Below are 27536 nucleotides of genomic sequence, written 5' to 3'. Positions count from 1 at the left end.
CCGCGGGCACGGGGCGTGGCCGCCAAGCGCCGCGCACGCCGTCGCAAACCGTCGCGAACAACTCGTCTGGTTGCGCGTGCGCCGAGAGCGCCTGCCGTGAAGCGAGGCGGGGAAGATGGCGGCGCGGTGGGCGGTCGGCGCGGGTAAGTATGAGGGGATGGAGTGTTGGTTTTGGGGGCTCTTATCTGCTTTTTTTCTTGCTCATTGTGCTGTTTCTTTGCAGGTAAAGCCTGGCTGGGCGGTCTCCTCGGCTGGGCGCGGCCAGAGAGGTGAGCCTGGCTCTGTGCGGTGCTGGGGAAGGGCCGTTCCGCCGGCGCCCCGGGCAGCGGGACTCGGGCCGCCTCGCTCAGGGACTCCCTGGGTCTAGCGACTGCCCGGGTCACCTGGCTCGGCCTTCTCGCCCTGCTCTGGAGCTGTGGGGAACATGTCCCTCTGTGCCTCCGTCTTTCTGTGTAGTTAGAGATTTTGGCATGGTGGAGGTGTCTCTCTCTTTCTCCTGATGACTTCTTCCAGTCGGACATTTCCTCTGGCTTCGTGGTGCAGGTCACAGTAACGCAGTACCTGCTGCTCCCCTCTGTGTTCAGTCATTGCTCTTCTGTGGTCGCTGGTCTTTCCCCTCAGTCTAGAGGAATGGCAAAGTTGTGCTGGGGGGCACTGGTTACTGCTGGCTGTATCCCCGACTCCAGAAGAAAGGCTGGTGTGGATTCTCAAAGTGCAGAGCTTTGGTTTCTGTGAGAACCTGTGGAGGTAAATTGCAGAGACCTGTGTACTGCAGGAAGAAGAAATAGACTTGTGTTGCATATGGTTTGCTTACTCCTGTGCAGTTACATGCTAATCACTTGTTTTACTCAGTTCTTCTAGTCTGTGTGTCTCCCTCTTAATGCTTATGCATTATTATTTCTAGAGAGGTGCTCAGGTTTTTTCTTTCCTGTTCCCCTTCCTTACCCGTATATGATGCACTTTTGTTTTTTCTATATTATGCTACCACCTACTGCTAGGATGTGGAAACTTTAAAATGTACAATGCTCTCTTGAAACTCTTGAAATGTGTTCTGTTTGCCAGTTGTTTTTAAAATGCTTTGCACAGTTTGGCTACCCACATGAAGCTGTTCAAGCCTTAGTAAAACTCACAGTATTTGGTCTCAAATTCGTCTGTTTCTTGTGTCTACAAGCGCCTGCACATTACTGCTTTGTCTAGTCAGCAGGGGGCAAAATGTAGCTTCTTTTTTATGAGTCTGAGGTGAGTGAACTGACAGAAAATGAGAATTTTTTGCAACTGGCTGTCTTATATTGACCTCACTGTTTGAAAGTAATTTAGAATGTCTTCCCTTTCAAACGTCAGAAGAGATAAATGTTTATAAAGTTCTAATACTTTATTGGTACTTAATGCCTTGAAAAACTAGGAATTCTTACTGCTAAAAATTTTGCTGGTAAGAGTTAAAGTATTGGCTAGCCGTGGAGCAGGTGTAAACTGTGTGAGCAGTGAACCCCACATAAGAACAAAGAGGTGGTGAAGTGTCCCCAGGTGGTCACAGTGTGGAACCTCATGCCATACAAAAGTGACTTATGGTTCATGGTTTGCTTTAGCAAGCCTGAGGCTTCTCATTGAATTAAAAAGCCTTTTTAACATAAACTATAGAGGACTTGAACAGTTTTCTTTTGTGAGTAGTCAAATGTGTCAGCTCTCTCAAGATAGGTAAGATCACAATTTTCTCGATGAACTGAGCAAGAGCGAAGAACTTGCGTTCAGCAGCAAAGACTGTGGCTTTGTCTTGCAGGTGGCTGGCACCCAGTAGCCTTTTTCCTCTTTCATGCATCCACACAAGCACATCTCTGCAGAAATCTGGGAAGTGGGAGAAAAAGAACTGGATTGTTTACCCTCCACAGCTGCCCGGAGAACCTCGCAGACCAGCTGTAAGGATACACCTGTGAATTTCCTTACCTGTTTATGTTTAGCAATTTCTGAACAGGCTGTCACCCACTTTAAGTGACTCGACAAGGCACTAGTTTGATAGCTTATTCATTTGTTATTTAAGATTTTAGTCAGTTTGGCTTATTTCTATTGGAAAAGTTAACATCACCTCGAATGTTTTTGATTTTGAAATTATATTGGAGCTTCAAGTTGCTTGTAGCTGATCACCTGCCCTGTATGTGACGTGAACTGCAAAGGTACCATCCTCTGTAGAAGTCTCTGAGCTACAAGGAGGTGGACGTTACGAAGGATGTATCATTATACACTTGTTCAGTTTCTACTGACAGTGAATAACTAGAGAAGAAACTGATTGTTTTGTTGCTTCTGTGCACAAATACATAAATGTAACTTTTCTTGAGTAGTGGAAGTAGTGGTGCCTGTTTGATGTAGGCACAACAGAGCGCACACTCTTTTCATTTCTTAATTTCTCTGCGTCTGAGGTCTGATAATGTGTGACCTCCCCTTAATGAAGCTGTTCGGAGCTGGTTTCTGTCACAGTGGTTGCTTGAAATGTTTGGTATGGACTGAGAGATTCTAAAGTTATGTGGGGAGGCACATGCGAGTCAGATGTGGCCGGTGGTGTTGTTTCTTCAATCTATTGCACCATAACTTGTGTTTTACTAAACCATCAACTGAAGCAAAGGATCTAAAATCTTTTTGTTACCTGTGTGCTTGGTGTAGGGCCTTCTGCTGGCCATTCAAGACAACTTTTGGAAGAGTCACCATGAGTAACACGGTCAATTTTTAAAATGCAGTCAAAACAGATGAGTTTTTGGTAACAGCAGGTTTTTCCCTGTCTCCTCTTACTGATCACTTTATAACTGGGAAGTAAATTGAATGTGAACAGAAGAATTTAAGTTGCACATGAAAACTAAGTGTTGTGTATTTGATCGTGGAAGGGACTAATCAGCACCGCTTTCTCTACACCACAGCCTGGGAGAATTTTAGATGAATTCTTCAGTATTTCCTCACTCTTGAGAACTGATATTTTGGAATTCCATTTTTGTAATTGTTCTTCTTGGGGAATTAATGTGTTGTGGCCTCTGTTAGGCATACTGCTCAAAGTAAAGTATTTGGATCTCAAAAAGAATAGGTTTTTTTTTTTCCTGGATGTGTGCTCTGTGGGCCGTGAGCATTTATCACTTCTGTGAACATTATGGCCTCGGATGTAGAAATACATGCTGTGTACTCTGCTGACTAATGCAATGTATCTGAAAATGCAGTTATTGACTGCCTCGCTTATTAAATTGTTTTTTTACCTCTTCATAAAGAATGCCATCTCTTTCAAATTTGTATTGATGTTAAACATTACTAGCTAGTTCTGGTCCCTGTTGGTACAGTGATAATGTTAAATGGAACTTTGGAGACAGCTCTTCATGCCAATCAAACTTGAAACCCTCTTAACTTCTGAAGAGCTAATTAAGTTCATTCTGGTAATATTGTTTAGTTTCTGTTCCAGTAAGTTGACTTGACAGCAGAGTAATGTTTTTAAGACTAAATGGGCACGTCAGTCTTAGACCTCTTCAGAAGGTGGGGAGGAGGAAAGGAAAAGATAATGAAAAATCTTCTGATTATCTTCTTCAGGGACTTCTGTTTATAACCTAATTCTCGTAAGGTTGCATGAAAATTTTCTGTGTGCTAGCTACCTTTTTTTGTAATGCTTTCAGTTTCAAATGTCAAAGGTATACATGATTTGGTATGTTTATGGTATAGCAGCGGGAGTCATACTTATTGTATTCCTAGTAAGAATATAGATTGTGGAGCAGACGTGCTCCATTGTTGTTTTCACAGCAAAATTACTGCTCCTCTTCTTTTTACCTAGGAAATATATCACTGTCGGAGGGAAATAAAATATAGCAAAGACAAGATGTGGTATCTGGCAAAACTGGTAAGAAACAAGTACTTTGTACTGTATTTGTTAGAACCCAAAATTTAATTGCTGTATTTGCCTTGACAGCCTAGTTCAATCACAGTCTCGTCAACATCTTCATAAAAGTCTTGGGGAAGAGTGTGCATCTGTGCAAGTGAACAGTTTGTAGTTTGGTGTAGCTGCTTTATCCTAGTATGCTCTCAGTGCGTACTCAGGATCATGTGCAGATTATGCACTGTGGCAGAATTTTTGTGTTGGTTTCTGCCTAGTGGTAGATGGCAAGGGGAACTTGAAAGGATAGTAATGGGCTGGTTTTTGTCTTTAAGAGAAAACAATTGAATGTTTTGTCAAGATTTATTCATTACTTAGCTCAAGTTCTGTGTGTAAGATATTACATTGAAGAAATGGTAATTAAGGGAATTGAAGTCTTGTGATTTGCTCTTTATAATGGCACTATAACTTAAATACTGTCCTCTGAATAAGAGAAGGGAAATACTTGTAATTGTGGAAGTTAACTTTAACACTTTAATTGCAGATAAAAGGAATGTCCATTGATCAGGCTCTTGCTCAGTTGGAATTTAATGATAAAAAGGGAGCAAAGGTCATCAAAGAGGTACGTAGTAGTATTCTTTAATGCTTCTAGTTTCAAGAAAACTTTAACATCAATACCTGTTGCTGAAAGTTTGGAGATGTTTCTGTGTTTTTCTGTGGTTCTGTTAAGCCTGTTGAGATCACATTCCAACAACATATTTTTGTAGCAGTTGTGATGTTGTGACTTATGAATATGTAGAGGTCACTTATACTGGCTGTTTTGACGTGTAGTGACAATAAATTACATGTGGGTAACTTCTCTAACAATGCTTGGTGTTAAGTTCATGGTAAACGTAGAATTGTTGTCGCTAACGGCTGCTACATCTATGTGCTTTGGCTCTTAAAATCATAAGAGATGAAGGATGTAATCAGGGGAAGGACCAAGTTCTGTGAAGACATGGAAACTTTTCATACACTGTGGCTGTTGGGAGTCTCAAATTACTTATTTTCTTAGCCAAAGCATTGATTTCTGGTGTAATGATGACAAAGAAGTATCCTGTGTTACCTGAAAATATTTAATGGCCCAAGTTCATTTTGCCCCACCTTGGAATTTGTTTCTACTCTGATGTCTAATTAGACAAAGGTCCATTGATGGAAGGCTGACAAATGCTGGTGGGAAATGTCTTTTCCACCCCTTTTCCTCCCCAAAAAATGGAATAAAGTTGTCCTGAAGCTTTTCAGTCTATATGCAAAGAACACGCTTCTGTAAAAGATGTCTGTCTTTTAACAATTTTGATCTCTATAGAATACTTTTTCTGTAACTGACTTAAACTTGCAATTTTTTCCATATTATCTAGAGATAAAGAAGTAACATTGCTTAAATTCCATTTCTTTTCCTTTTGTTACAGGTTCTGTTAGAAGCTCAGGAAATGGCAGTAAGAAATCACAATGTGGAGTTCAAATCAAATTTACATATAGGTACATTTTTTCTTAATTTTAGTGCAGAAAAAGTCCATCCTACCCTACAAAAAAGTTTTATCCTCATAAGGTTTTGTTGCTTCAAATCATCAGAAACGAATAGTTTCTGGTAAACTTACAGGCACATGCCTTCTAACTTGCAGCACAACTGAAGCTAACGTGGTTGCTGAGCCTTCAGTCACCATTTTGTTATATTTGATGTCTGACTGGTGTTCTTCTGGCATCTGCTGAGTACATGGTTTTTAAGGGGCATTCATCTGAGAGCAGAGTTCCTGCTCCCTACATTAAAAGAGAAGATCCTGAAGGGAAAGATGCCTGGCATGATTATGAAAGACTAAGACAACAAAAAGCAAACTGTTTTAATGTGTCCAGTGAAGGTAGATGCTGGAAGCTTTGTCCGTGGCTAGTACTACTAGCTTTGCAGGATTGGAATCTAAGCTTCTGTTAGAAACAGTATAAAAGTAAATGAATACTGACAGTAGACTTCTTCTTAAAGGCTTTGTTATAGATGATTACAGGATAAGCTTGTAATAACTACAGCGCTTTCTTGCCTAGAAAAATGTTAGAGAAATTTTTACTTGTAGGTGTGTTTAGGCCCACAGAAAAAAAACCCTCCCATTTTGCCAAATACAGTATGAATGTTAGTGAGCTGACCTCGTAAGCTTCGAGTAACCTGGATTGTAGAGCAGATTTGATTAGAATTCTTTAGAGCCTTCCAGGCCTCTGCCATAAGATGGTTTATCTGCTAGTGCAGGACTGGATGTGTAGATAATGAAAATACCTGCGATGAAAGCAGTGAAGTGAGAAAGGAGGGAAAATGAAGTCTGTAACACTCCTACAGGAATTCATGAAACAAACTACTGAAAAGCAATGGAATTAACACCACCTTCAGAAGAGCTGTATAATCTAGGAAGTGCTCAATGTAGCTTCCTTTGGATTTGTACTTTACTATATATTTATTTTTGCATGCATGCCTTCTAAATTCACCTTTTTGGTGCTCCTGAAGAGTGTTAATTCACAGGTTTCTCTGTAGCAGTAATCTGCTAAATGTAATGAAAGAAACATGGAGGAGACAATCCCAAATAGAATTAACTTTTCCTATGCAGTGATGAAAAACACGCTGACAAGCCAGTGTTTCAGTTGCAGATGTTAGTAGTTTATTCTTGACTGAATAGTCTTCTCTCCCTCCCCGCCTTTTTCCTTCAGCTGAGTCAGTGACGGGCAGAGGCCGCTATGTGAAGCGGATTCGTTACCATGGCAAAGGCATGTTTGGTGTCATGAAAATCGTCAGATGCCATTACTTTGTGAAGTTGGTGGAAGGTCCTCCTCCTCCTCCAGAGCCACCAAGGACTGGTTTTGACCAAGCGAAAGAATACGTGCAGCAGCTGCGAAGCAGAACCCTTGTTAATACACTGTGACACGCTTTTTTGACTATATAGGTATTTCTTGCTTTACAATGTAATTATATAAAAGAATAATTAAAATCATGTCTTAGTTATGTCTTCGGTGCTGCTGGAGCTGGATGATGCAAGAATGATCATAAGCTTTTTTTCTTATTTGTCAAGCCATAGGTATGGAAAAATCTTGGAAAAGCAGCAGCAGATGGTACTTTTTCCAAGTTACTTGGACTCAGCATTCAAGCTCGACCCTGGACTATCAAATCTAGAACATACGGTGCTGTTATAAAGCTTGCAGGGAGCTGTGTTGTCCTCACATTCATGCAGTTGTCTCTTTGTTATGTATGGCTGGGTCTTTTATTGTAAAAAGATGTGCTTCACAGTCATGTTGCAAGATCAGGACTTGGACTAAAATGACTAAAATTTGACATCTTAAAGTAGCTACAACAGTGGAACAAACCAAGCAAAAATAATAGTTGAGATTATCAGGTATCAATTTAAGATTTCTTTATCTGGGCCGTAATGTTCTTTCTTTACAGCGTCTGTTGTGCATCTTGGGCATTCTGTCTGGGAGTGGGGAATAAAATAAAAGTTCAGGTTTTAACAGAGTCAGTAGGTGGCAATGTTTAGTTTGTCAGAGAGGGAAGTGGCAGTGAAAACTTACAGCATGTTGAAACTCCGTTCTTGATTCTGGCCATGGCATTAATAGTTTGATATGTGCGTGGAGTTCGGGCTGTTCTCTGTGGAAACTCAGTGTGAGTAACAGGCACAATATGGAGAAAAGCTTGTGTTGGTGAAAAGTGAACTGATTATTCTGCACTGTGTGGAAACAAATTGCTTTTGTAACGTTGAGGCAAGTAAAATGCTCAGTGGATTTAATATGGAATGGCTTGTTGCCTATACAAATCAGGCTTTTGGTTCTCTGAAGACAGTCCCATTTTTATCATCACTTTGAAGAGAAAAAGACTGAGGTCAATAGGGGGAATCTCATTTTACCCAGTCAAGATTTCAACTCAGATGGCCGGAGATCACGAACATCAGCATAAAAAGAGAGTGAGTAGTTGCTTGTTTATGCAAGTGTGTGATATTTAGACCTTACTTTTCCATTCTGAGAACATTAGAATTGGGAGATAGACTGCTCACCTCATTTGGGTCTTCTTACCACACCAACTAGTGGTAGCCTTTCTGGCACGTCTTTACTTTAATCAGTATGTGAATGATCACAAAGGGACAGTTCCTATAAGGAAACAATTTATCTTTGTTGTCCTAATGAAGGTGGCATACAGCTGTTTCTTTTGGCTAACAAAGAAAGGGTCTCATGATCTTGGTGTTCATGGATTGTGAAGTTACACAAGAAGTACATGCGTGGCTCCGTACCGTTAATGGCTTCTTATTTGCAGTCTCTTTATCTGCAGTGCGCTTACAGATCTGTTACTTGCTTTAAAGCCACGATTTAGTAAGTTTTGTCTGAAAGGTATATTCCTGATAAAACTCTATCTCTGCAGTCCCTGATGTGTGTTTGAAGAACTGTTTCTGGTGTGCTATGATAAACAGCTGTGCTTTGCTCTGCCAGCTGCTGTTAAACTCTTTTGTCATACTGAATTTCTTACAAGTTGTAGCAAACTTGAATGACTTAATCTTTTTGAGGGTCAGTGAGCTGGGAGAAGACTATGGAATTGCAAAATAATCCAAGCTTAATAAGCACTTGTCACCTAAGCATATAAAGCCTGTCTTCCAGATATTTTATTCCAATGCATGTTTCTCCTGCATGCTGTACATCTCCCTTTGGATCCTTTCTGGGCCTCCAGACAAAGCTGTATCCTTACCATGGCTCTACTTATGGAACTGAAGATGGGGAGAGAAATGAGAATGTGACTGCCTTTTCCAGCTTCTTTATGATGCAGGAGGAGGCCCTGACACTCCTTTAAACAGACCCAGACTTTTAGAATTTTTCAGTCAAAAAGCAAGGTTGTTGCTTGTTATTCTTGTTTTCTTTCTCAAAACGGTAAACAGGAAGACTTTTTGCCATGCTTTTCAGCATTCCTCTTATTCCTTAGTACCCTCTTCTGCCTTCCTAAGGATGCGTAACCCGTAGTAGATCCTTATGGTGTTGGCTAAGGAAGCTCCACAGCCGTGGCTGTAACTGTACAATGATGGGAGGTTTGGTGAGGCAAGGGGCTTGAATTGGCTTGATCCCTGCTCTTCAGTGGTGGGACGGTGTGTTGCACAGAAGAGTGTCTGAAGTGGTTTCTGTGATAGGTGCCTCAGAACACTGGTATGGGAACCTGCCAGAACCTTCTTAAAATTCACTAAGATCTAGTGATAAAGCTTTATACTGCCAATTCTCTATATAGATAAAATTGAGAGGTTTTAATTAAATTGTGCTTGCTTGGTAATCAGTACATCTACACTTCAGTTAGATATTTGGTATGGATTCAGACAGAAAATTGCATGCTAACTGCAACAAGTCTTTAGCAGAAGAACATCATTTGTTACTGTGACCTCCAATAAAAGAACGTTCTTAAATGAGCCATCACTGGAAGGGAGGGGGAGAGGCGCCTGGGCCTCTACTTGATGCAGATTTTATTAGTAACATCTGGGGGCACTGTAAACTCACCACGTGTGTGTGTGTACCTGCTGGTGTTGCAGATACTGGAGAAGGAGCACGTGTGAAAGTGCAGTAAGGCTTCAGGGAAATCTGAAGAGAGCAGAACTGTGAGCTGTGCTCAACAATGGGATGTAATTGAGGAAAACTTAAAAACCTGCTGTTTGGCTTGTTCATAAATATTTTAAAGTACTCAGTGAGAAAGTCACAGTACTTTTGTCAGACAGCCTGATGTCTTTTTGGATGTGGGTTTTTTCTTTTTAAAACTCATGGGCAGTTGTTGAAGTACTTTATCAAAGGTAGAGTTAGGAAAGACTCATGAATATGGTTTTAAAGTGATCATCAGCTTTTTTAAAAATATAGAAGATTGAGGAGAATACATGTGAGCATGATAGGCAATGACTGGACAGCTAGAGACCTCTGATTCTGGTCAGGTCTGTACTGGAAAATGCTGTGGTGAGATGGACAATGTTAGGAATCACGTGGTGCCTGGACACAATAAGCACTGAGCAGAACGTGTCTCAGCTATGTGGCTGTACCAGTCATAAATTTGGTCACGGTGTGAATCTCCTAATTACCCTTCTTTGCATGAATGGGAGGTTTATAACACTGCTGCCACCTCTGCATTCTGGAGATGCTTGAGAAATCCTTCAGTCACTGGAATGAAGGAACAGTAGGAATCACTGTTTTCTTTCTGCTGGTCCCTATGAAAATCCACTGGTGAGATGCTGGAAAGTCATTTGCAAACAGAATTCTCCCTTAAAGTGAAATAAGGTTACTCCTACTATCCTCAATGAAACATGGTGAAGCATGTCACGTTTTGTTTCTGTATGACCTACAGTCCTGTTGAAAATGCCTGTTTCTGGCTTTTCAAAGAACAAGCCTTTATTGCTGAAGGACACCTATCCAGCTGCACTCCAGCTATGTAATTTAAGATAATTACTAATTAAACCAAATAAGAGACTAATAGCAATAATAATCACACAAGTTACTGTTTCCTGCAGCCTTACCTAGGGAAAATAACTTGAAAGAAGGGCAACATTTCAGGAACTGACTTTTGAGTACTTAGACTGAAGTAAGGAACAAGATATCTCTTGGGAGCAGTCAGCAAATGCAAAGCTAATTTTTTATTTGCTTTATAACATCCACGCTCTTGTTTCAAGGAACTTGTATGGTAATACAGAGGGCAGACTGCCATTGAAGAGAACGAGACAAGGAGAGTGTAACTTTACTTTGCACAAATTAGGCATCCACCTTAGAGTATTACCTGAGGAAATTAACCTGAAAGTCTAAGTAATGCACTCAAACAGAGCATTCTTGAAACTAAGGACAAAATGTGGGCAGAGCGTCTGAATAACTACCGCATCTGTGGTGGTACTTCTGTGTGTTGCACATTGTACAAAGTTTTGTGTAGTAAAATGAATTTTGTCACATGAACCTAGATTCACCCCTTTTTCTTTACTCCAAAAATAGTGAAATGGAGGCTTAAACTGTATTTGTATTCATGTGATATCTTTATTTTGAATTAGTGGGACCGTTGCCAGTGCTGCATCATGTCACTTGTGTCTTTGCCTAACAATATTGGGAATCTAGCTGCCTCTCTGGTAGCCTGTGCTAATGCTATGCTACGTTCAGCCTGATGTTCTTGCAACTTTCAGGTCCTTTTTAGGTTGCTCATGGGAATGGCAGGAAGTACCTGTGGCACCTGTGTTCCAGCTCTCATTGCTCTGGTGTGTATGCTTATGAGGACTCCTTTACCACTCAAATTGTTCTGTGGATGGTAATTTTCTTTCCTAACAGAAAAGTTGCAAAACAGTTTTCTGGCTTCTGTTATTAATCAAACTCTTAGGCTAGCTAAGAGTAGGGTGAAGGTGTTTCTACATGCTATTGTGGTAAACTCCATCAATGTATGCAGGTGATAAGCACTGAAACGTGTCTGCATCTCTCCTGTTGATTGTCTCCTTCAGAGCAAGACAAACATAGGTCCTTACTGTATGCTGGCCCTCTAAATTAAAACTTTGCTTAAATGAAAGAGAGTGGACTGTCAGGTGCACTGCAGTGGGATTCCTGTTCAAAACCTTCTAGATGCCCCTGATTCCTTGCCTTCTTTTTTTTCCCCCACTTAAAATTCCCAATAGTGCATTCAGATGAACTCAGTAGTTAGTAAATTTTCCCCTGTGTAGTTTACAAGCTCAAGGTTATGGGCCAGAACAAGTAGTGTCATGCCATAAATCAGGTGTAATGGAACAGCCTGGGAGAGCACACAGAAGTCCTACTTCCCCTCACACAGTGTGCATCCTAAAACTCTGAAGGAAGAGTTGGCATAAACCCAGAAACCCCCACAAATGGCTGATTAAATAATTAATAACGAGCTTTGTCCTGCTACCTTCTTTCTTTTGGAGTTTGAATTCCTTGAATCATTCTGGTATAGCAAGGTGTATTGGGAAATTCTTAAAAGGGCTGTGAATCAGAGAAGATAGAAGTTTTCACCAGAAAGGGGATGTAGCTGAGCCCCACTGTGATGCAGGATGGAAGTGGGACATCTGCCTTGTGGTAGTTCTCCTTCCTGCAACTAAATGGTTTTTCTCAGTGTGCTGTATCATAACTTATGGCTTTAGCTTTCAGCTATTCCTTATGGTTCTGGTTCTTTCCACTGGCTTAAAAAGTTCTTTTTTGTTTCTTTTAGGCCTGAAATCACCCACTAGTACAGTGAGTCTGACTGTCTAAAGAGGAATTTGCCTGCGCAGGCAAGGGAGGGCAGTCCTGAGTTTGCAGCTGGGACTGGGCTCAGGGTTTTACTCAGGTTAGTGTTGTGGCTGAGGGCTACCGGGATGGGTTTGTATTCCGTCAGCTCAGAGCGCAGGCAGAAGCAACCTGCAATGGTCTGTGCTGTGACAGAGGTGCCCTGAGTTGGAGTCTCTAACATGGTTCTTGAGAGAAAAGGACAAGCTGGAGATTCTGAGCCTTGAGCTGGAAAGGTTCTATCACCAGGGATGACTTCGACATAAAGCTTATATTATAGTAGTGGAAGAACCATGTTATAATTATATATCCATGCATATGCTCTGTGTTCTGTCTGCCCTGTCCATGTGCATCAGGGAAGCAACCTCTTTTTAAATAACACTGTTGCTAAGTTGCATACGGAGTGTGCCCAGGGCCTTAGGTAAATGTGGAAATGTGGTTGCAGACAGTTGAAATAGGGAAGACAAATGGTGCCCTCTTGACCAAGACGTACCTGGAGAAATTTGAGTGTGAAGCAACTGAACTGTAGTGCCCTTAGAAGGGGAAGATGATTTCCAAAGTCAGCAAAGGGTAGGGACAAAGTGATTTGGAACTTGGATTTACCTTGGGCTGACTGGAGTCAAGAATAAGGCTCAGAAGTCTGGTGCAGTTACACCTCTTTTTCCTACAAAATTTGGTGAAAATTTATGTCCGAGATCAAGGCAATGCCAACTAAACTATTGACTAAGTAGCTAGAAATGTTTGGTTTTGTCTCTAGTATGTCACATTTCAAAGCAGAGATTTCCACCTGTTCTCATCAAGTCCTAGATGTTTCAAAGATGCCCTTCATTTTTCTTTTGCTTTTATTATCTCTCTCTGTTGGAGGCTTGTGCTGCTCACTACGTTTGTCAGGATGGATGATTGGAAACCGATTATTGTTCATCTTCTCCATCTGTTCTGATGCTGAGTATGCCTATCTTTTAGAAGGCTTTCAGAATCTATGCTGGGAATGCATTTCTCTTCCTAGTGTTGAGAGATTTATATTTCAAATGGGTATTTGTTTTATCACACTCTAGATTTATTCGCTTGATAATCTTAATATCTCAGCAGTGCAGGCCATCTTCTCATGTCCTGGTCTAGCACGCAGGGGTTTTATTCAGTTTGGCTTTTGGATCAGATAGCCGTTAGAGGTAGATCTTGCAGTGTGCTGAGTATGCTCTACACGAGTGGAACTGAGAGCAGCAGTAACTTGCAGGGAGGCTGCAGCGTCTTTCAGGATTGTGCTCTTAGAAGCTTTCTTTACACATGAACGCTATGAATAAGTTACTGTGTGGTGCATGTCTTTCCTTCCTAGACCATATCCTCCTTTAATATGATTCCTCTATGATACGTAAGACTTCTTCACAAAATTTTTGCAATGACTGCCTGTGCTCAGTTAACCCCTTTTGCGTCTCTTGGGAGTTCTTTTCTATGTCAGTCTTCTTTGATATGAAACAAAAGCATCCTTCCTTCTTCAAGGTATGCTTTGTTAAAGTTAGTTGGAAAATGAGAGGGAAAAGCAAACAAAGATACTTTACTGAAGCGTCACTTCTACCCTAGCACAGTACAATAAACTCAGTATCATTGTCCCTGAACATAAGACGTTAACATTTCTTTCTGTCTATAGCAGGAAAAAAACAACAGGTCTTTTTCTTGTTCTCTGATACAGACGCTTCCAACTTATTACTGCTTAAAAAAAACCCAAACAAACTTAATTCAGGTCCTTTATCAGACAGCGTAATATCTTCATTTCTTAAAAGTAGGTTTGCGATGTTATATTTATTCCTGATAGGAATCATGGGGGCCAAAACTCTAGGTTTCAGAAGGAGGCTAATAATACACTTTTCTGATGCGGTGCCTGGGATAGCAGGGGAATAGGGGCCATGACCCAGGGGTGCATCAGACCTACAAGGTGAAATGCAACAGCAGCCCCAGCGGTAGACAGCTCCTTGGCACGGCTGTGACATTGGCAAGCCAACACAGTCATGGGATTGACAGTGTAAACATTTTGTGGCAACTGTGCAAAGCAGGCAGCCAATTATTTTACCAATGATTGCTTCTTAGTGCTCTCCTCCTCCTTCATCTGCTGTAGAGAGGAAAACTTTCTCCCCTGTACTCTGTGCTCTTGGATAATGGCAGAAATGGATTCTTCCTGTAAAAATGTGGTGCTAACACTGCAGTAGTCTGTGCCGTGGGGGACTCAGCTGTGTATTACATCCCTTCTCTAACTTCCCTCCTTTTCCAGACTTGATTTGTTTATTGTAGCAGGGAAAGTCTGACAGCTTGCATCTCTGCTGACTCCTCTCTGAGCTGTTCAACTGCTTCTTGTTAACCAAAGTGACAGAAGAGTTAATGCTTCCAGAGCATATCTAAAATTCTCCTCCTGATTGTGCTCTTAGTGACAACTTTGCATAAGCGTTTGCACAGCTGGTCCAGGTTGACTCCAGTAGTTTCAGCTGAGGAACATAAAACACCAGTTTGTGTGCCCATTACATTCTCAGAGTACTCAGGCCCACGGGCAAGTCTAGGGCTATCACACTGTACATATGCAAACACAAAGAAATGAAATGTTTGGTACAATACATGTGTATGTCAAAAACAGAGTGGTAGCTCTCCCTGTGTGAAGGTATGTTCCTGATTCAGTGAGCTGAAGGTTGGTTAGTTGTGCTCTAAACAGGGGTAGCATGGTAGGAATCCCAACTTAAAAGCTATTTTTGGCTTTGGAAGCCCAGGGTTCATCTCTATGTTTAGTGAATCCTGTAGGTTAACTGAGTATTTAAATTGTGTTAACTCAGCCAGTTTCTGGATAGCAGATGCCTACTGAAAATGATTCCCAGCTGCCTTAGCAGTCATCTGGTACTGTCTTCTTAACAGAATCTTGGAAGATTTCTGGGCAATGTGACCATGGCATCACTCTGACCTTACTTCTGATAAATACAATGATAAATACAAACTGAGCTCCATCCTGCTGGTACTAGATTGCTACCAGCCTCCAACCTACCTAGATTAAAGCCAGCTGGAGTGTTCAGCAGTGAAAAGGCAACTTCAGATCCTGCCCTCCTCCATCAGTTTTAAAAGGAGAGGGGTATAGCTTCCTAATTGGAGACTATCCTCTACCTCACTGCTATTGTCAGCTATGGAATCCAATACAGCACTTTTATCTAGCAACAGTGGTGAAGTGGTTATTAAATGCAATAGAAATAATTCAGGCCCTTTTTCATTAAAAAGCTTCTCTCTTATCTCTGGCTTGCTATGTTCGTGGAAAAGTGCTTCACAGAAATACAGAACTAGGGTGAGAAACGCTCCCCTACTTTGTTGTTTTGGGGGAACAGGGCTTTCACGCTTACAAAGTAGGCGGTTTCATGTAAGGCAGAAGGTTAATATATTACCTTCATCTTGAGAGGTTGGGGTATCTCCCCAGCTTGGGCACAGGGCTTTTGAGCAATGATCCAAGTGGATTAAACTGTGTGGAAATGTCATCTTTTGGATACTCATCGTTGAATAAAGCAGCAAACATTTGAGAAATAAGCATTATTTTGCATATAACACATGGCAGAGAGTGTGAAAAAATGTCAATGCCCTTCTATTAGCCAGCTCTTTTGAATGCAAACATAAAATATTAATTTAAATCAACTGAAATGCATTAAAAACTTGATTTTCTCTTTGCCCAGAAGTACTCTGCTGATAAGAAACAAATTAAAAATGCAGAGTTTTCAAATAGCAAAAATGCCGCATATTTCAAATGAAGTTAGTCTTTTTATGTGTAGCATTTTGAACTAAAAATAATATTAAATGCACATAAATGATTACTGTAAATGGTGAAGGCATCAAAGTTTGGTATCAAAGTTAAATGAAAGCACTTGGAAGTCTGTTTGTTTGATCTGTACATAAATAAGCTTAAAAAGAAGCCAGAGCTTTTTTTTACACAGCTGGAACTGGGTAGCCAGTTCAAATTCCGCTGCATCCCAGGGATTCCCTAACTAGGTTAGATCCAAACACAGCCATTATTTCTTGTTGAGGTTTTTCTTCATGTTTGCCCTGCGTGCTTCTATGCCAGTGCACCAGGGAAGAGGAGTTGGCAGAAGAGACAAGTACAGGCTCCTATAAAATGCTTTTGAGTTCATAGGGGGAGTGGACAAACTCTAGGATACTGAAACAAAAGCTTCATTCTTCTTCTAGACTTGGAACAAGGGCTATCACAACAATAGTAAACTGACGAGTCCTTAACCTTGTTGAAGCCAAGGCTTGTATAGCCAACTGTAGTGATCTTTGTTTTGTTTCACCACCACAGATCTATTCTGGCTTGGCAAGAAGGTGTGAATTGGGAGGATGGGTCAGAGCTATGTTTTTTATATCAGCTAAGGATCTGCTACGGAACTGAGCTACAGTAATGTTCAATTCATTGCAGTTCTCTTAGAAGAAAAAACCCCGCACCTTGAAATGTGGAATCTGTAAGAAAAAATGGGACTTGACTTCTTTAGTGCCTTTCACCAAAAGATCCCACGGTGCTTTTCTGTGATTAACTCTTACAGGAATCCGCACGGTGCGGGGGAATTACTCTGAGCTCTGGGAGCTCTTTTGGTATAGTGCAAATGAAAGACCTTTATCTACAGAGAGCCGAGCTTCAGCTCATCTCGTTTGAGAGCTGGAAGTTGTAAGCAACTAGAAATAAGATTTCAAAGAAAACACATTGGCTCCTGTGACTTCTGTTTAGTGGCCCAAACCTTCTGGGATCTACAGACTTTCGACACTTAAGGGTGCATGACAGTCAGTAAAACATGCTCTCAAAAACACTTCAGATTCATCCCATTTCATTTGGCCTCTCTGAGCACAGACCTTTCACCAGTAACCTAGGCTGGAGCTGTGCACGTCCCTGTGGTCCAAAGGAAGATGTTCTGTTTTGGAGAGCCACTGGAAAGGCCATACTTTACCTGACATAGGTGAACATCCTGCTGCTTCACCCTGTCTGTAGAATGTACAGATTTAAACCTACATTCTCCCCAGGAAGACAGGCTGTTTCAGAAGACACACATCAGGGCCTGTGCCTTTAGAGATGATGACTTCAAGGCCTCTTTGGGGACTGCTGTATGAGGTCTCTGCAGGGCAACGAGCAAAGCAAGTCTTAGTGGAGGATTTGCCCTTCAAAAATTCAGCCACAGCCTCAGAGTGTGTGCCTCTGACTTATAAAAGTATTATTTTTCGCTGTTGGGAAAGTAAAAATTGTTCTCCCAGCATGTTGTTTTCCATTAAACAGTTCCACAACACGTCCCCAAAACCAACTCATTATCTTGTTAAGGTGGGGTTTCTTTTTCTTCCTGGGAAACTTCCCCTGTCAAGTGCTAGAAGGAGAAACCTAAAGTCTCTGGATCCCTTTTTCATTTTCTTGCTGTGAGTGGGAGTGCAGGAGAGATGCTCTTTATGAAAATAGCAATTTTAAAAGTGAGAGAAATAATAAACCTCCTCTAGAATGTAAACACATCCTCCCAGAGGGGTGGCAGCTGACTGTGGTCTGCCCTTCAGGCAACATGCTGCTTTTTATGCGGCAAACCCAAATTTCGTTGGAGCCCCACGAGAGGATGGCTGTGCTTGCTAGAGCGGGTGGTGGGGATGTGGCCAACCACACTGTTGCAGCATGGTGCTGAGGCTGCTGGTCTTACCTTCTCTGGAGATTTAAGTCAGCATTTCAACCTGCCTCTTGCAGGTGTGTTTCTTGTAGTATCCACTTAACAATGTCTGATTTATTTTAGGTTTGTACAGGCTACTGTAGTCTCCATTGCTTCTATTTAGCACTACGTTGAATTTCATGGAGGCCTGCAAAACATCCCAAGGGAGGGCTGAAGGAAGGAGGCTGCAGAAAAAGATAGTGTTGGTATAGAATCATAGAACGGTTTGAGTTGGAAGGGACCTTCCAAGGCCATCCAGTCCAACCCCACTGCAAGGAGCAGGGACATCTCCAACCAGATCAGGTTGCTCAGAGCTCCGGCCAACCTGGCCTTGAATGTTTTCAGGGATGGGGCATCCACCACCTTTCTGGGCAACCTGTTTGAGTGTTTCACCACCTCATTGTAAAAAAATTTTTCCTGATGCCCAGTCTGAATCTACCTCTCTCTGTTTTAAAACCATTACCCCTCATCCTATCACAACAGGCCCTGTTGAAGAGTATCTCCCCATCTTTCCTGTCAGCTGCCTTTAGGCACTGGAAGGCCGCTATCAGGTCTCCCTGGAGCCTCCTCTTCTCCAGGCTGAACAGCCCCAGCTCTCTCAGCCTGTCCTCACAGGAGAGGTGCTCCAGCCCTCTGATCATCTTCGTGGCCTCCTCTGGACCCTCTCCAACAGGTCCACGTCCTTCTTGTGATGGGGGCTCCAGAGCTGGACGCAGTACTGCAGGTGGGGTCTTGCCAGAGCGGACTATGTGGTTGTGTTTAAGTAAAATCAGTCTTTGCGTAGAAGTGGATAGCAGGCTATCAGTGCATGGCAAGCTGTTTTTCAGGTATGAAATTAACTCAGAAATTCGCATGGTTCCGCTTTGTGGACAACAGGAAAAACCGGGAGGACTCAGTGTTATTGCCTGCTTCTCTGCAAGTGCAATAAATCTGTTTTCCTGTGAATGCAAGAGATAATAATAATTGAAATAATCACCTTTCAATCCCTCTTGTTGTTGTTTTTAATGGATTCCAGGATGAGCTGGTTGCTCTGTATAGCTTTTTTACATACAAATTTGGGGTTGAACCCAGCTGAATATTCAGTCCAATTAAAAGCAAAGTCTCTGCTAAAACAAAGGCAAGGGGAACAGTGGGGAAGGTTTTCATGCAAATGAACAAAACAATAAAAACAGGAAGACAATGTTTGTTATTCATACATATTCTTAGAGGTAATTATTGTGATTTCATTCCTAAAAACTGCCTGCTTTAAGAAGAAATTATTGTATTCTAATAAGTACTTATTTATTAAACTTGCAGTAACTGAAGTTGAATATGAATTATTAAAATGTCTGTGAGGTGCAGAGTTGTTTTTCTTTTGCCAGGTGTCTATGAAAAATAAAAACAACAGAAAGCAAAGCAGGAGAGGCAAAATGTAAGGCAAGAACTTGCCCTGGATCAAAGGTCCCAGTCTTGCTGACCATGAGACAGGATTCCCAAAGTCTGCCAGCAAAGCCAGAGCTCTGAACCCCCGTCACCTGAGGGACAGCCCCTGCCCTGGGGTCTGGGGAAGGCTCTGCATTGCCCAAGGGAGCAAGCTGACAATTTACTGCTCTCATCAACTTGTTTAAGGCTGAGGCATATTTTCTCTCGAGAAATGAGGAGAAATTTGAGAGGGAAGAAGAATGCCAGAGGACAAAAGTAACAACAGGCGGGAGGGGAGTGGTTGCAGCACATGACAAAGAGGAAAAAGAGAATTGTCTGTGAGGACAGGTCGCATCTGGCTGTTTATGAAGGACATGGTCTACCCCACAATTTCCTAGTACTGAAAGAGTTTCAGCAGGGAAGGAAGAACAGAGCAAGGGAAGCCTGAAGAATTCGATAGATTTAGCCTTGTAAGAGGTTAATGGCTTAGCCCTTAAAATGTACCAGAAAATGTTTATGTGATGGCTTTGACATATTCTGGCAATAAACGTAATGTGAAGATGTTTCCTTCATTTGCTCTAAGCCTTTGACTTTACTCTGTCACTATAAGAAACTCACTGTACATAAGAGAAAAGAAAAGAGGATGTGAATTTCTGTTGCAAAATATTTGTGTTTTTCTTTAGCATAGTTTACTACAGAAAGGAAGCTCATGCCTTTGCACTCTGTGTACCTCCCAGACTTCCCAGCAGTGTCAGGACCTGTTGACCAAGTCTGACAGATAAGGACAAGCATGAAAGAAAATTAAGTTTATCGAAAATCAGTGACAGGTAGAGCAGAGATCCTACAATCACCTGAAAAAGAAAAGCTGTGATGACCTCCAGAAAAGACACCTTGTCCTGGTCCTACTCCAGGAAAACTCTCAAGTGGAGTTCACATCATCTCAGAACATGAACTGCACCAGTCGCTTGGCACAAGCCAGTAGAAAAATCAAACTACATTTTTTCTTTTTGTGCTGATGTGAGTGAATTTTGGAGAACTATGAAATGTCCTGAGCAGGTGATCCACCTGATTTCAGTGGGAGGTCCTGTGCTTAAAATCAGTTCTCAGCTGAACAGCACCTGTGCAATTGCAGTCTTTAATTTCCCCTGATTCCTGGGAGTTTGCTGTGTGGCTGTAGAGTTTTCTCTAAGAGAAATGTAATTCAAATGATTCTTCTTCTCACCAAAACCTGGTGGGTGACAGAACACAGGTAGTATCATATACACATTTTTAATTGCTGGTTATTCATACGAGCTGATGTAGGCATATGTGCCTTTCTAGCCGAGTTCCCTGCTGCGTGGTCCTGCTTCTGTCAGAGTCTCCCAGTAGGAAAACATGCTTTGGCCCAGTGATGTCTGAACATTACTGTTTTCTTCACGGCGTTCATATTCTTAACGTTTAGAATTCAAACATCTTCAGAAAGAAGTAATAGTTTTTCTTCTACAAAATAAAGAGCAAAATGACTTGTGTTAATTATTCCTCCTTACTCACCAAGTCATATATTACTCCAAGGCTTTCTTGCCTTAGGCCAAAAAAGGTCATTACAGCAAGCAGCCTAATGACCTGACCAAAAAAATATAAGTGAGGGAGAATGAGTCCTCTGCTGAGCTCTCTGAAGTCGTTAATGGATGCCTTGGGAATTCTACAAAGCAACAGCTCGGAAAACAAACAGAATTGTTCAGTGTTGGATATCACTCTCATGACATCTATGCCATTACAAAGATTTACAGCTGGAATAATTCAATCTGGGTGTTTCTCTTTCCCCTGTTGACTCACATTTTGGAAGACAGTCAGACCCTGAGAGTTGGGTTTTGTATAATTGAAGCACCAGAACATATTAAGTGGAATGACTAATGGGGACGAAGCTTTTCCCTTCCTTCCAGACTGGGTTATCAATTATGAATTAGCGGCAATCTAAGATCAAAGGGGTTCCATTTTTGCAGCTGAATTTGAAGATTTTGGAACTGAAGAGATGAAATGCAGTTAATGACTCATTTCAGGAGGGCAGAGACAGGAGATAACTGACAGGGGTGGAGTGAAGTGTTTGCTATAATATGTTTCTGAACATGGACATACGTTCTCAAATGTAAAACTGGACGCTGAGGTGAAGTTACTCGTACGAAATGCTGCTGTTAGCTGCCCTTGTGGGGCACGGCAGATGGGAGCCTGATCTGTAGCGTTTCTCTTAATGCTGTATATGACCTAGTTATGAAGACATACTATGGAAACACGTTAGGGTTACCACATATTTGGTACACAAAAGGCTGTTTTGCATTAATACAACAAGTTTTGTTGCAGCAGAGAAAATACATGTCTCCAGCAAGAGCAGTTCAACACATACTTAAAATAAAAAAAAAAAAAAAAAAAAGAGGGTTTTAGTTTAAAAGTGGCTACAACCTAAGGGAGGGACACTCAAAAGAGCATTCCAAGGCAGGACTTAGCCACCTGCTCCCTGAAGCAGCAAACAATAAAGCAGTTCATGATTCTGGGTAGTAGATGGTGCCACAAAGACCTCAGAAGCCTTAGGGAACAAACAGTAATCTGCTGCGATTTCTGCAAGGAAGGAGTGAACGCTTGGCAAAGCAGGCAGGTGCATCAGGTGCCTGTTGTTTAAAAACCTTTTCTCCTTGAAATGCTCTGGTTCTGAGGAAGCAGGACCCAGGCCAAACCAGGTGAAGAGGAGTTTGTGATTAGGGGCCGAGAGCTTCTCCCCACAGCTGCCACACAGCCTGGAGGTAACGGGCTGGGTGGGGCTGGGAAGCTGCACAGGTGAGGCTGTGGTTATTTGCTGGGGCTGGTGGGGAGAAGACATGGCCCTTGCATGTCCCTGCAGTGAGGGGAGAGGGATTTTTTAATCCTGAGGCTTGAAGGTGGCAAGAGCCTGCAAAGAAGCTTTGCTTCCTGAGGAGTCCTGGCTGCCCTGGCAAAAGTGAGTGACTGGTGTAACAGCATCCTTGAATGCACAGAGGAAAATATTTGGGGGGGTGAGGCAGGCTGGGTGAGAGGAGAGGGCTTGGGTGGCTGCTGCTGGGCTCTGGGAGCAGCCTTGGGGAGGTGAAGCCTCTCTGGTTCCCCAGCCTCCCTGTTTGTTTTAGCACTGAGGCTGGCTCTCTGCTTTCACTTCAACAATACAGCAGAAAAAGTCAATTATATTGTATGCTTTTAAGTAAAATATTTTTTTTTGGCCTCAAAGTCATCATTTTTAATAGGATGTTAGATAAATTTCATGCTACATATTACTTATTTTGTTTTGGTAATGCCTTGTAAGTAGGATTTTATATTAATTTAATTTTAATTGTTTCTTATTTTGTTTGGATAATGCCTCATAGTAAGACTTTTGAAATTAATGTGAACCTATTACTAAATTATAATGGTGCAATTATGAAAATAATGAATTTATTATCACAACTGCTGTTGGAATAGGAAGGAGGTTCTAATGACCTGACTTGCCTTTGCTGATATATCGGAAGAAAATGTGGTTTGCTGTACTGAATTTTATGTTCAAACAGTTTAATATTTGGGGAGAAATTTTTAGAACTGCTCACTTACCTGAAATGCAAAATGAATATTTACTTTGGCACAAAAAAAAAAACCCCTTTCTAATCAGGCTGAATGTAGAGGCCAAGCTAATAAAACCTGCTTTGGCTTTTATTCAGAAATGGTTTATTATTTTTTTTTTTCTTGAGGACTTCCAACACTTTTTTTTTTTTTTGTTGAGGATCTCTAATGAAAAATGCTTCCCCTTCCTTCTCAAAAAAAAAAAAATTGCTTTTCATTTGAGCAAACTCTGACTTTGGGAAGGTGTGTCCAGTTGCTTTGTTGTTGTCTCTGGCTGTAATGATGAGCACCTGGAGATGAGGATATCTCCCTCTACAACACAGCAAGGAATTTGTTTAAATCCATGGTTTAAATAATTATTTTTCTTTCTCTGGGTCAGTGTCTGCATTTTTTCACATGTTGTTTGTGTTTCTCCAAGGGATTCTCTACTTGCTGATACTGATTTTATTCAGACATTTGGTAATTTGTAAGTCTCTGTGAGAGACAACAGCAGGTATGACCTAGGCACGGTCTTATAGAAAAACAAACTAAACCAGTTGTTACAGGGAAAATACTCGGCCCTTGTTTAAAAACTCTGGGCTAGATTTGTCCTTCATCACTCTGTTTTCAGACTACAGCTTAAGTTTATCTCTCTGAAGGATTTTCTTGTGGCAGCAGAGCTATTGCTTAGAAGTTACTACTCACTCTGTCCAGAGAGAGGTGCTAACTGGCTCAGTGAAAAGGGGGACAGTGATAACTTTGTGTTACTGGTTTGTTATCTGATGGTTTGTGTGCTCCAGAAATGGGCAGCTCTGCTCTCTGCCTCTGGTGTGTGAGCAGTTGAGCCTTTGGGGCTGGCTGGCTAGCAGAGGGTGTAGGGACGGGGAACCTCTAGCTCAGGGGAATTTTCTTTGAGAAGAAGGGGAGGAGATCTCGGTGGTACTGGGGTTCTCATGAACCTGGCTGGGCTCATTGCTCTAGGTGTTGTGGGCTGGAAGGGGAGCATTTTGCCCCTTAGGAAAAGGGATCCAGCTAACGCAGGAAAATGGTCATACAGTCCCTTTCAGGCTCATCTCAGAGGCTGCCAGTTGCTTTCCTCCTGGCAGTATGTGATCCTTAATGCTTTGGTAAAGGGTTTGTCTTCAGTGGTTTTTGGGCTTTGATCCCAGATGCAGGCTCCCTGTGAACTTCTGTGCTGCCGTCCTCACCCAGTCTGGGCTGGAGGCAGAGGGATGCTGTTCTTTATGGGGCCTGATCCAGGGGCTTCTGGAGGTGAAAACATGTCCTCACAAAGCGCGAGCAAAGCTGTTGTGCTTGGTGGGCTAGAGGGCTAGGGGCTGGTTTGGGGAGTTAAACCCCATTTCTCATTTCTGCCATCTCTGTATGGCTCTGCATCTTCTGGGCTCTTCCCTCGTGCTGCCAGAAAACGCAGTGATTTAGTTCCCTGGAGCGTGCCGGCGATGTGAGTGAGTGGGTCCTATCCCGTTTGCTGTTTGTTTTATTTGGTGTGTTGTTAACCTTTACTCAGTGCACTTATTTACTTCAGGTTTTAATAGTGTGATAAGGTCAAAACAAATTTAGTGGGAGGCATTTTAAGCACTTACAGCAATAAATCACAGTGTACATCACCCCTATATGGTTTATCCAGAACCAGAGAAATCCAATTTGGTCCATGATATGAAGGCCAAATAAAGCCAGGTATCATAGTGAGAAAGCTTTGACATATGGCTCTGAAAGAACCTGCACACTTCTCCTCTATAAATTAACAGCTATTTTGCAGAGCTGACAAGTAGCTGGTATTCTTGGAACCAATCCTATTTGTGGCTTTTTTTCCCCCCACTCTTCCATTCCGGCCTCTTGATCTTTCCCTTTAGAAAATCCAAAGAGAAGAAAAAGCAGCCTGTTCTCTAATGGAGGTTTTAAAACACTGGTGGTACGGACACATCTCACAAGTGCCATGAACTTGCTGGTAGAGCATGAAACCCGAAAACCTCGGGGACTCATCTCTGCAGGAATATGTTCTTATCTATTCCTTTATACACTGATTTTTTTTTTTTATTATTATTATTACTTTATTTTCTTTACCTTAGACAAGACAGCCTCTGCAGGTAAGATCAAACTAGCCTGCAGGTCATCCTAAGAGCTGCAAAGTCCTAGTGACCAGAAATGAATAGCAGCCAGCTCTATTCAAGATAAAGCACGAGGGAACGTGTCGCGGGCCACTAAACTGCGCTGGCCGGGAAATGGACTTGATAACCTGGTGTACGTATCCTGCTGTAATTCCTGTTGGTTTATGGCCTCTGCAGTACCCCAGGAGCCCTGCTGATCCTCTGACCTCGCCCCTGCCTTTAGTCCAGCAAAATTGAAAGGGTGTTGGAGAGAGGAGGGAAGAGGGGGAGGAAGGGATTAGTTGCAGGCAGTAGTGTCAGACTCCTGAACTCTCTAAATGACCCGAGAGGAGATTGATTTTGCTGATGTGTAAAGCCTAGCAACCACCTGGGTTTTAAGCTAACATTAAAAATTAAATGCCAGTTTCCATGTTATTAAAGGTGGAATAAAAAAATGTTGTGCATTACCACCTTCAGAGCAAGAAAAAGGTGGAGACTTTGCAGAGCTTAACAATGCCCTGACTGTGAAGTGCAAAAGTGGTGTGGGGAGGAAGGATGACCATCTAGTTGGGTTTCTCCTTCATCTGGGTAGTGAGAGAAGAAAAAACATGCTGAGTGAGAGACAGTGCTGTGATGTCTGCCAAGCTTGCTGGAGAGCAGTGTCTGGCTGGGCGGTGTGAGCCGCACACCTGATGGATGCTCCAATGCAGCCCCCATAAAAGCAGGCGAGTTGGGTTTTGCCAGGCACTGCTGCCTCTCGCTCTCTGTCCAGTACTCCCTGCAAGAATGACTCCCTGAGCGATTGGTTAAAAAAGCAGCAAGAACTTGTCTGCAACCTGGATGCATCTTGCTTAGGTAAATAAAACATTGTCATCGTGGAAGAACAGAGGGACCGGATTAATTTTTGTGCGGGCTGTGGGTGAGGCAGATTTCCCTCTCACCACCATGGGAGTGTTTTGGGTACATGGAACCATTGCTGGTTCTGCCATTTTAATTTTTTAGTCCTTGCCTGATGACTTTCTGAAGACTGCAGCTCCTGGAAACATCTGATCCTTTTGTTTTTTGAAGGCATGAGCCTCCTTACCTTCACGTGCATGGATGAGGTCATGAGTACCTGACCTATCTGCATCAGGCTGGGAGGAAATCTAAACTTCTCTTTTGTCATCAAACCCTTGGACTTTTATTTAAGTACGTGTACTTTTGGAGCAGTGCGGCTGGAAATACTGAACGGATGAACAGCTGATGCACAGGACCCGTGTAACCTGATGGAGGTCCCTACGACAGAACACGACAGTGGGCAGTCCCTGCTGTGACGCTTGGGGAACAGGAGGCAGAGGTTTTCTGGAGCCGCAGCTGACTGTAGGCGCAAACTCTGTAGCTGTCACTGGCAAAGAACGGACAAGAGCACCAGAGTTCTGGGAAATGGGGCACTTGCCTTTACATGGGGTCTGCACCTCCACCCAAAGCGCTGGGCACCAATGATCCCTGACACAGACTGAGAGCTGCGGCTCCAGAGCGTTTTGTACGCAGAACAGTCTCTGTCTTTAATACCTAACTATTCTGATCATCCCCTCTTAATTTTTTTGCTGACTAACTACATCCATAACTTCTTTGCTCTAGTAAAAATCTGCTCAATGCAGTGTTGTAGAGTCAAGCTGCAGTTCCAACATGTCTAATCCCAAAATAAGCATTTAATCAAAAAAAAGGATCCATTTCCCTAGGAAATGTGCTTTGATTTGTGAAACAGAAAATTTATTCATTTAACCAAGCCATTCATGTGACAGGTCACTATTTCACCCTTTTGGTGCAGCAAAAGTTTATTCTTTTAATAGGTTTATTGCTTTTCGATTATTCGTTTCCAAAAGACTCACTTGAGTGCTGCAGCTCTGATCTGGAGTACAGAAAATTAATTCTTTTTATGGGAGTCTGTTCCTTTCACAAGTCCTCATTTTAAGTGCAGCTCAACTGTATTACAAATAACAGTATGTGGTCCTAGAGGGAGTACCAAGTCTCTAATTTAATATTGTACTAGATGCCTTACGGTGTCAGCGCTGCCGAATTGAGCGTTTCTCTTCTGAGCCCTCCTCTGTGTCCCAGGGGGAGCCATGACGTGCCAGGCTGGCCGTTGTCGGTGTGCGTGCATCCTGCTGGGTGTGCGCATTCGTTCTTCTGGGTCTGGATTTTCTGGTCCTGAGCATCATAATAAAAATGAATGTCCGGAATAAACACTTGTCTTAAGACCCTGTAACAAATAGGAAAGCATTGTGTGCAGAAATTGTCTGTTACTGGCAGGCTTTGGTGCTGGGATGCTCTGTTGTGGAGGCACCAGAACCCGTGGAGATACCTGACCTCCCTCCGCTGATGTGTTTGCGGTCACTGGCAGCTCTGCTCTGAGGACCACAGCAGACTTCACCTGGAGCCCTGGGTGAGGTCTGCTGCTGGGTTTCCAAGGCTGGACTTGGGCATGGCGCTGTGAGCGCTGTTCCCTTTGCTTCTGCTCCTCCATTTGGTGCTTTGAGAGAGTTTGAGGGATAAAACCCTCAAAACAAGTCTTGGTTTGGTAGCTGTAGAGTAGTTTTAAATGGGAATGGTAGTCTTATCAGTAATAATAGAAAATGACCCACATTTTGGGGTGGGGTTAAAACCACTCAGTGTCTTGAAGTGGCACCAGAATCC

General features: G+C 42.4%; 1 protein-coding gene across 6 annotated transcripts; it reads left to right on the top strand.

The window, feature by feature from the left end:
* Positions 1-54: 54 nt before the first annotated feature.
* Positions 55-26956, top strand: MRPL22 (mitochondrial ribosomal protein L22). Of its 6 annotated transcripts, none has more exons than XM_086758615.1 (8): positions 55-143; positions 224-269; positions 1778-1913; positions 3794-3859; positions 4377-4454; positions 5281-5350; positions 6557-6789; positions 24843-26956. In XM_086758615.1, exons 1-7 carry the CDS (start codon positions 116-118, stop codon positions 6766-6768), a joined length of 636 nt encoding a protein of 211 aa, XP_086614741.1. In that variant the 5' UTR covers positions 55-115; the 3' UTR covers positions 6769-6789; positions 24843-26956. The 6 variants fall into 6 exon arrangements, 5 of the variants coding, with proteins under 5 accessions (XP_086614741.1, XP_086614742.1, XP_086614739.1 ...); XM_086758616.1 differs by lacking the exon at positions 24843-26956 and adding an exon at positions 19137-19739; XM_086758613.1 differs by lacking the exon at positions 24843-26956 and adding an exon at positions 18259-19113.
* The last annotated feature ends 580 nt before the right edge of the window (positions 26957-27536 follow it).

Source organism: Chlamydotis macqueenii, chromosome 14 (genome assembly GCF_036417535.1).
Source record: "Chlamydotis macqueenii isolate bChlMac1 chromosome 14, bChlMac1.mat, whole genome shotgun sequence".
Classification (NCBI taxonomy): Eukaryota; Metazoa; Chordata; class Aves; order Otidiformes; family Otididae; genus Chlamydotis; species Chlamydotis macqueenii.
This window is presented reverse-complemented; position numbering and strand designations above follow the sequence as displayed.

Bases quoted from the DNA above. Each gene is read 5' to 3' on its own strand.
- MRPL22 (XM_086758615.1), top strand. From the start codon at position 116: ATGGCGGCGCGGTGGGCGGTCGGCGCGG. The intron at 270-1,777 runs GTGAGCCTGGCT...TTTGTCTTGCAG, and splicing joins GGCTGGGCGCGGCCAGAGAG to GTGGCTGGCACCCAGTAGCC. The intron at 1,914-3,793 runs GTAAGGATACAC...CTTTTTACCTAG, and splicing joins GAGAACCTCGCAGACCAGCT to GAAATATATCACTGTCGGAG.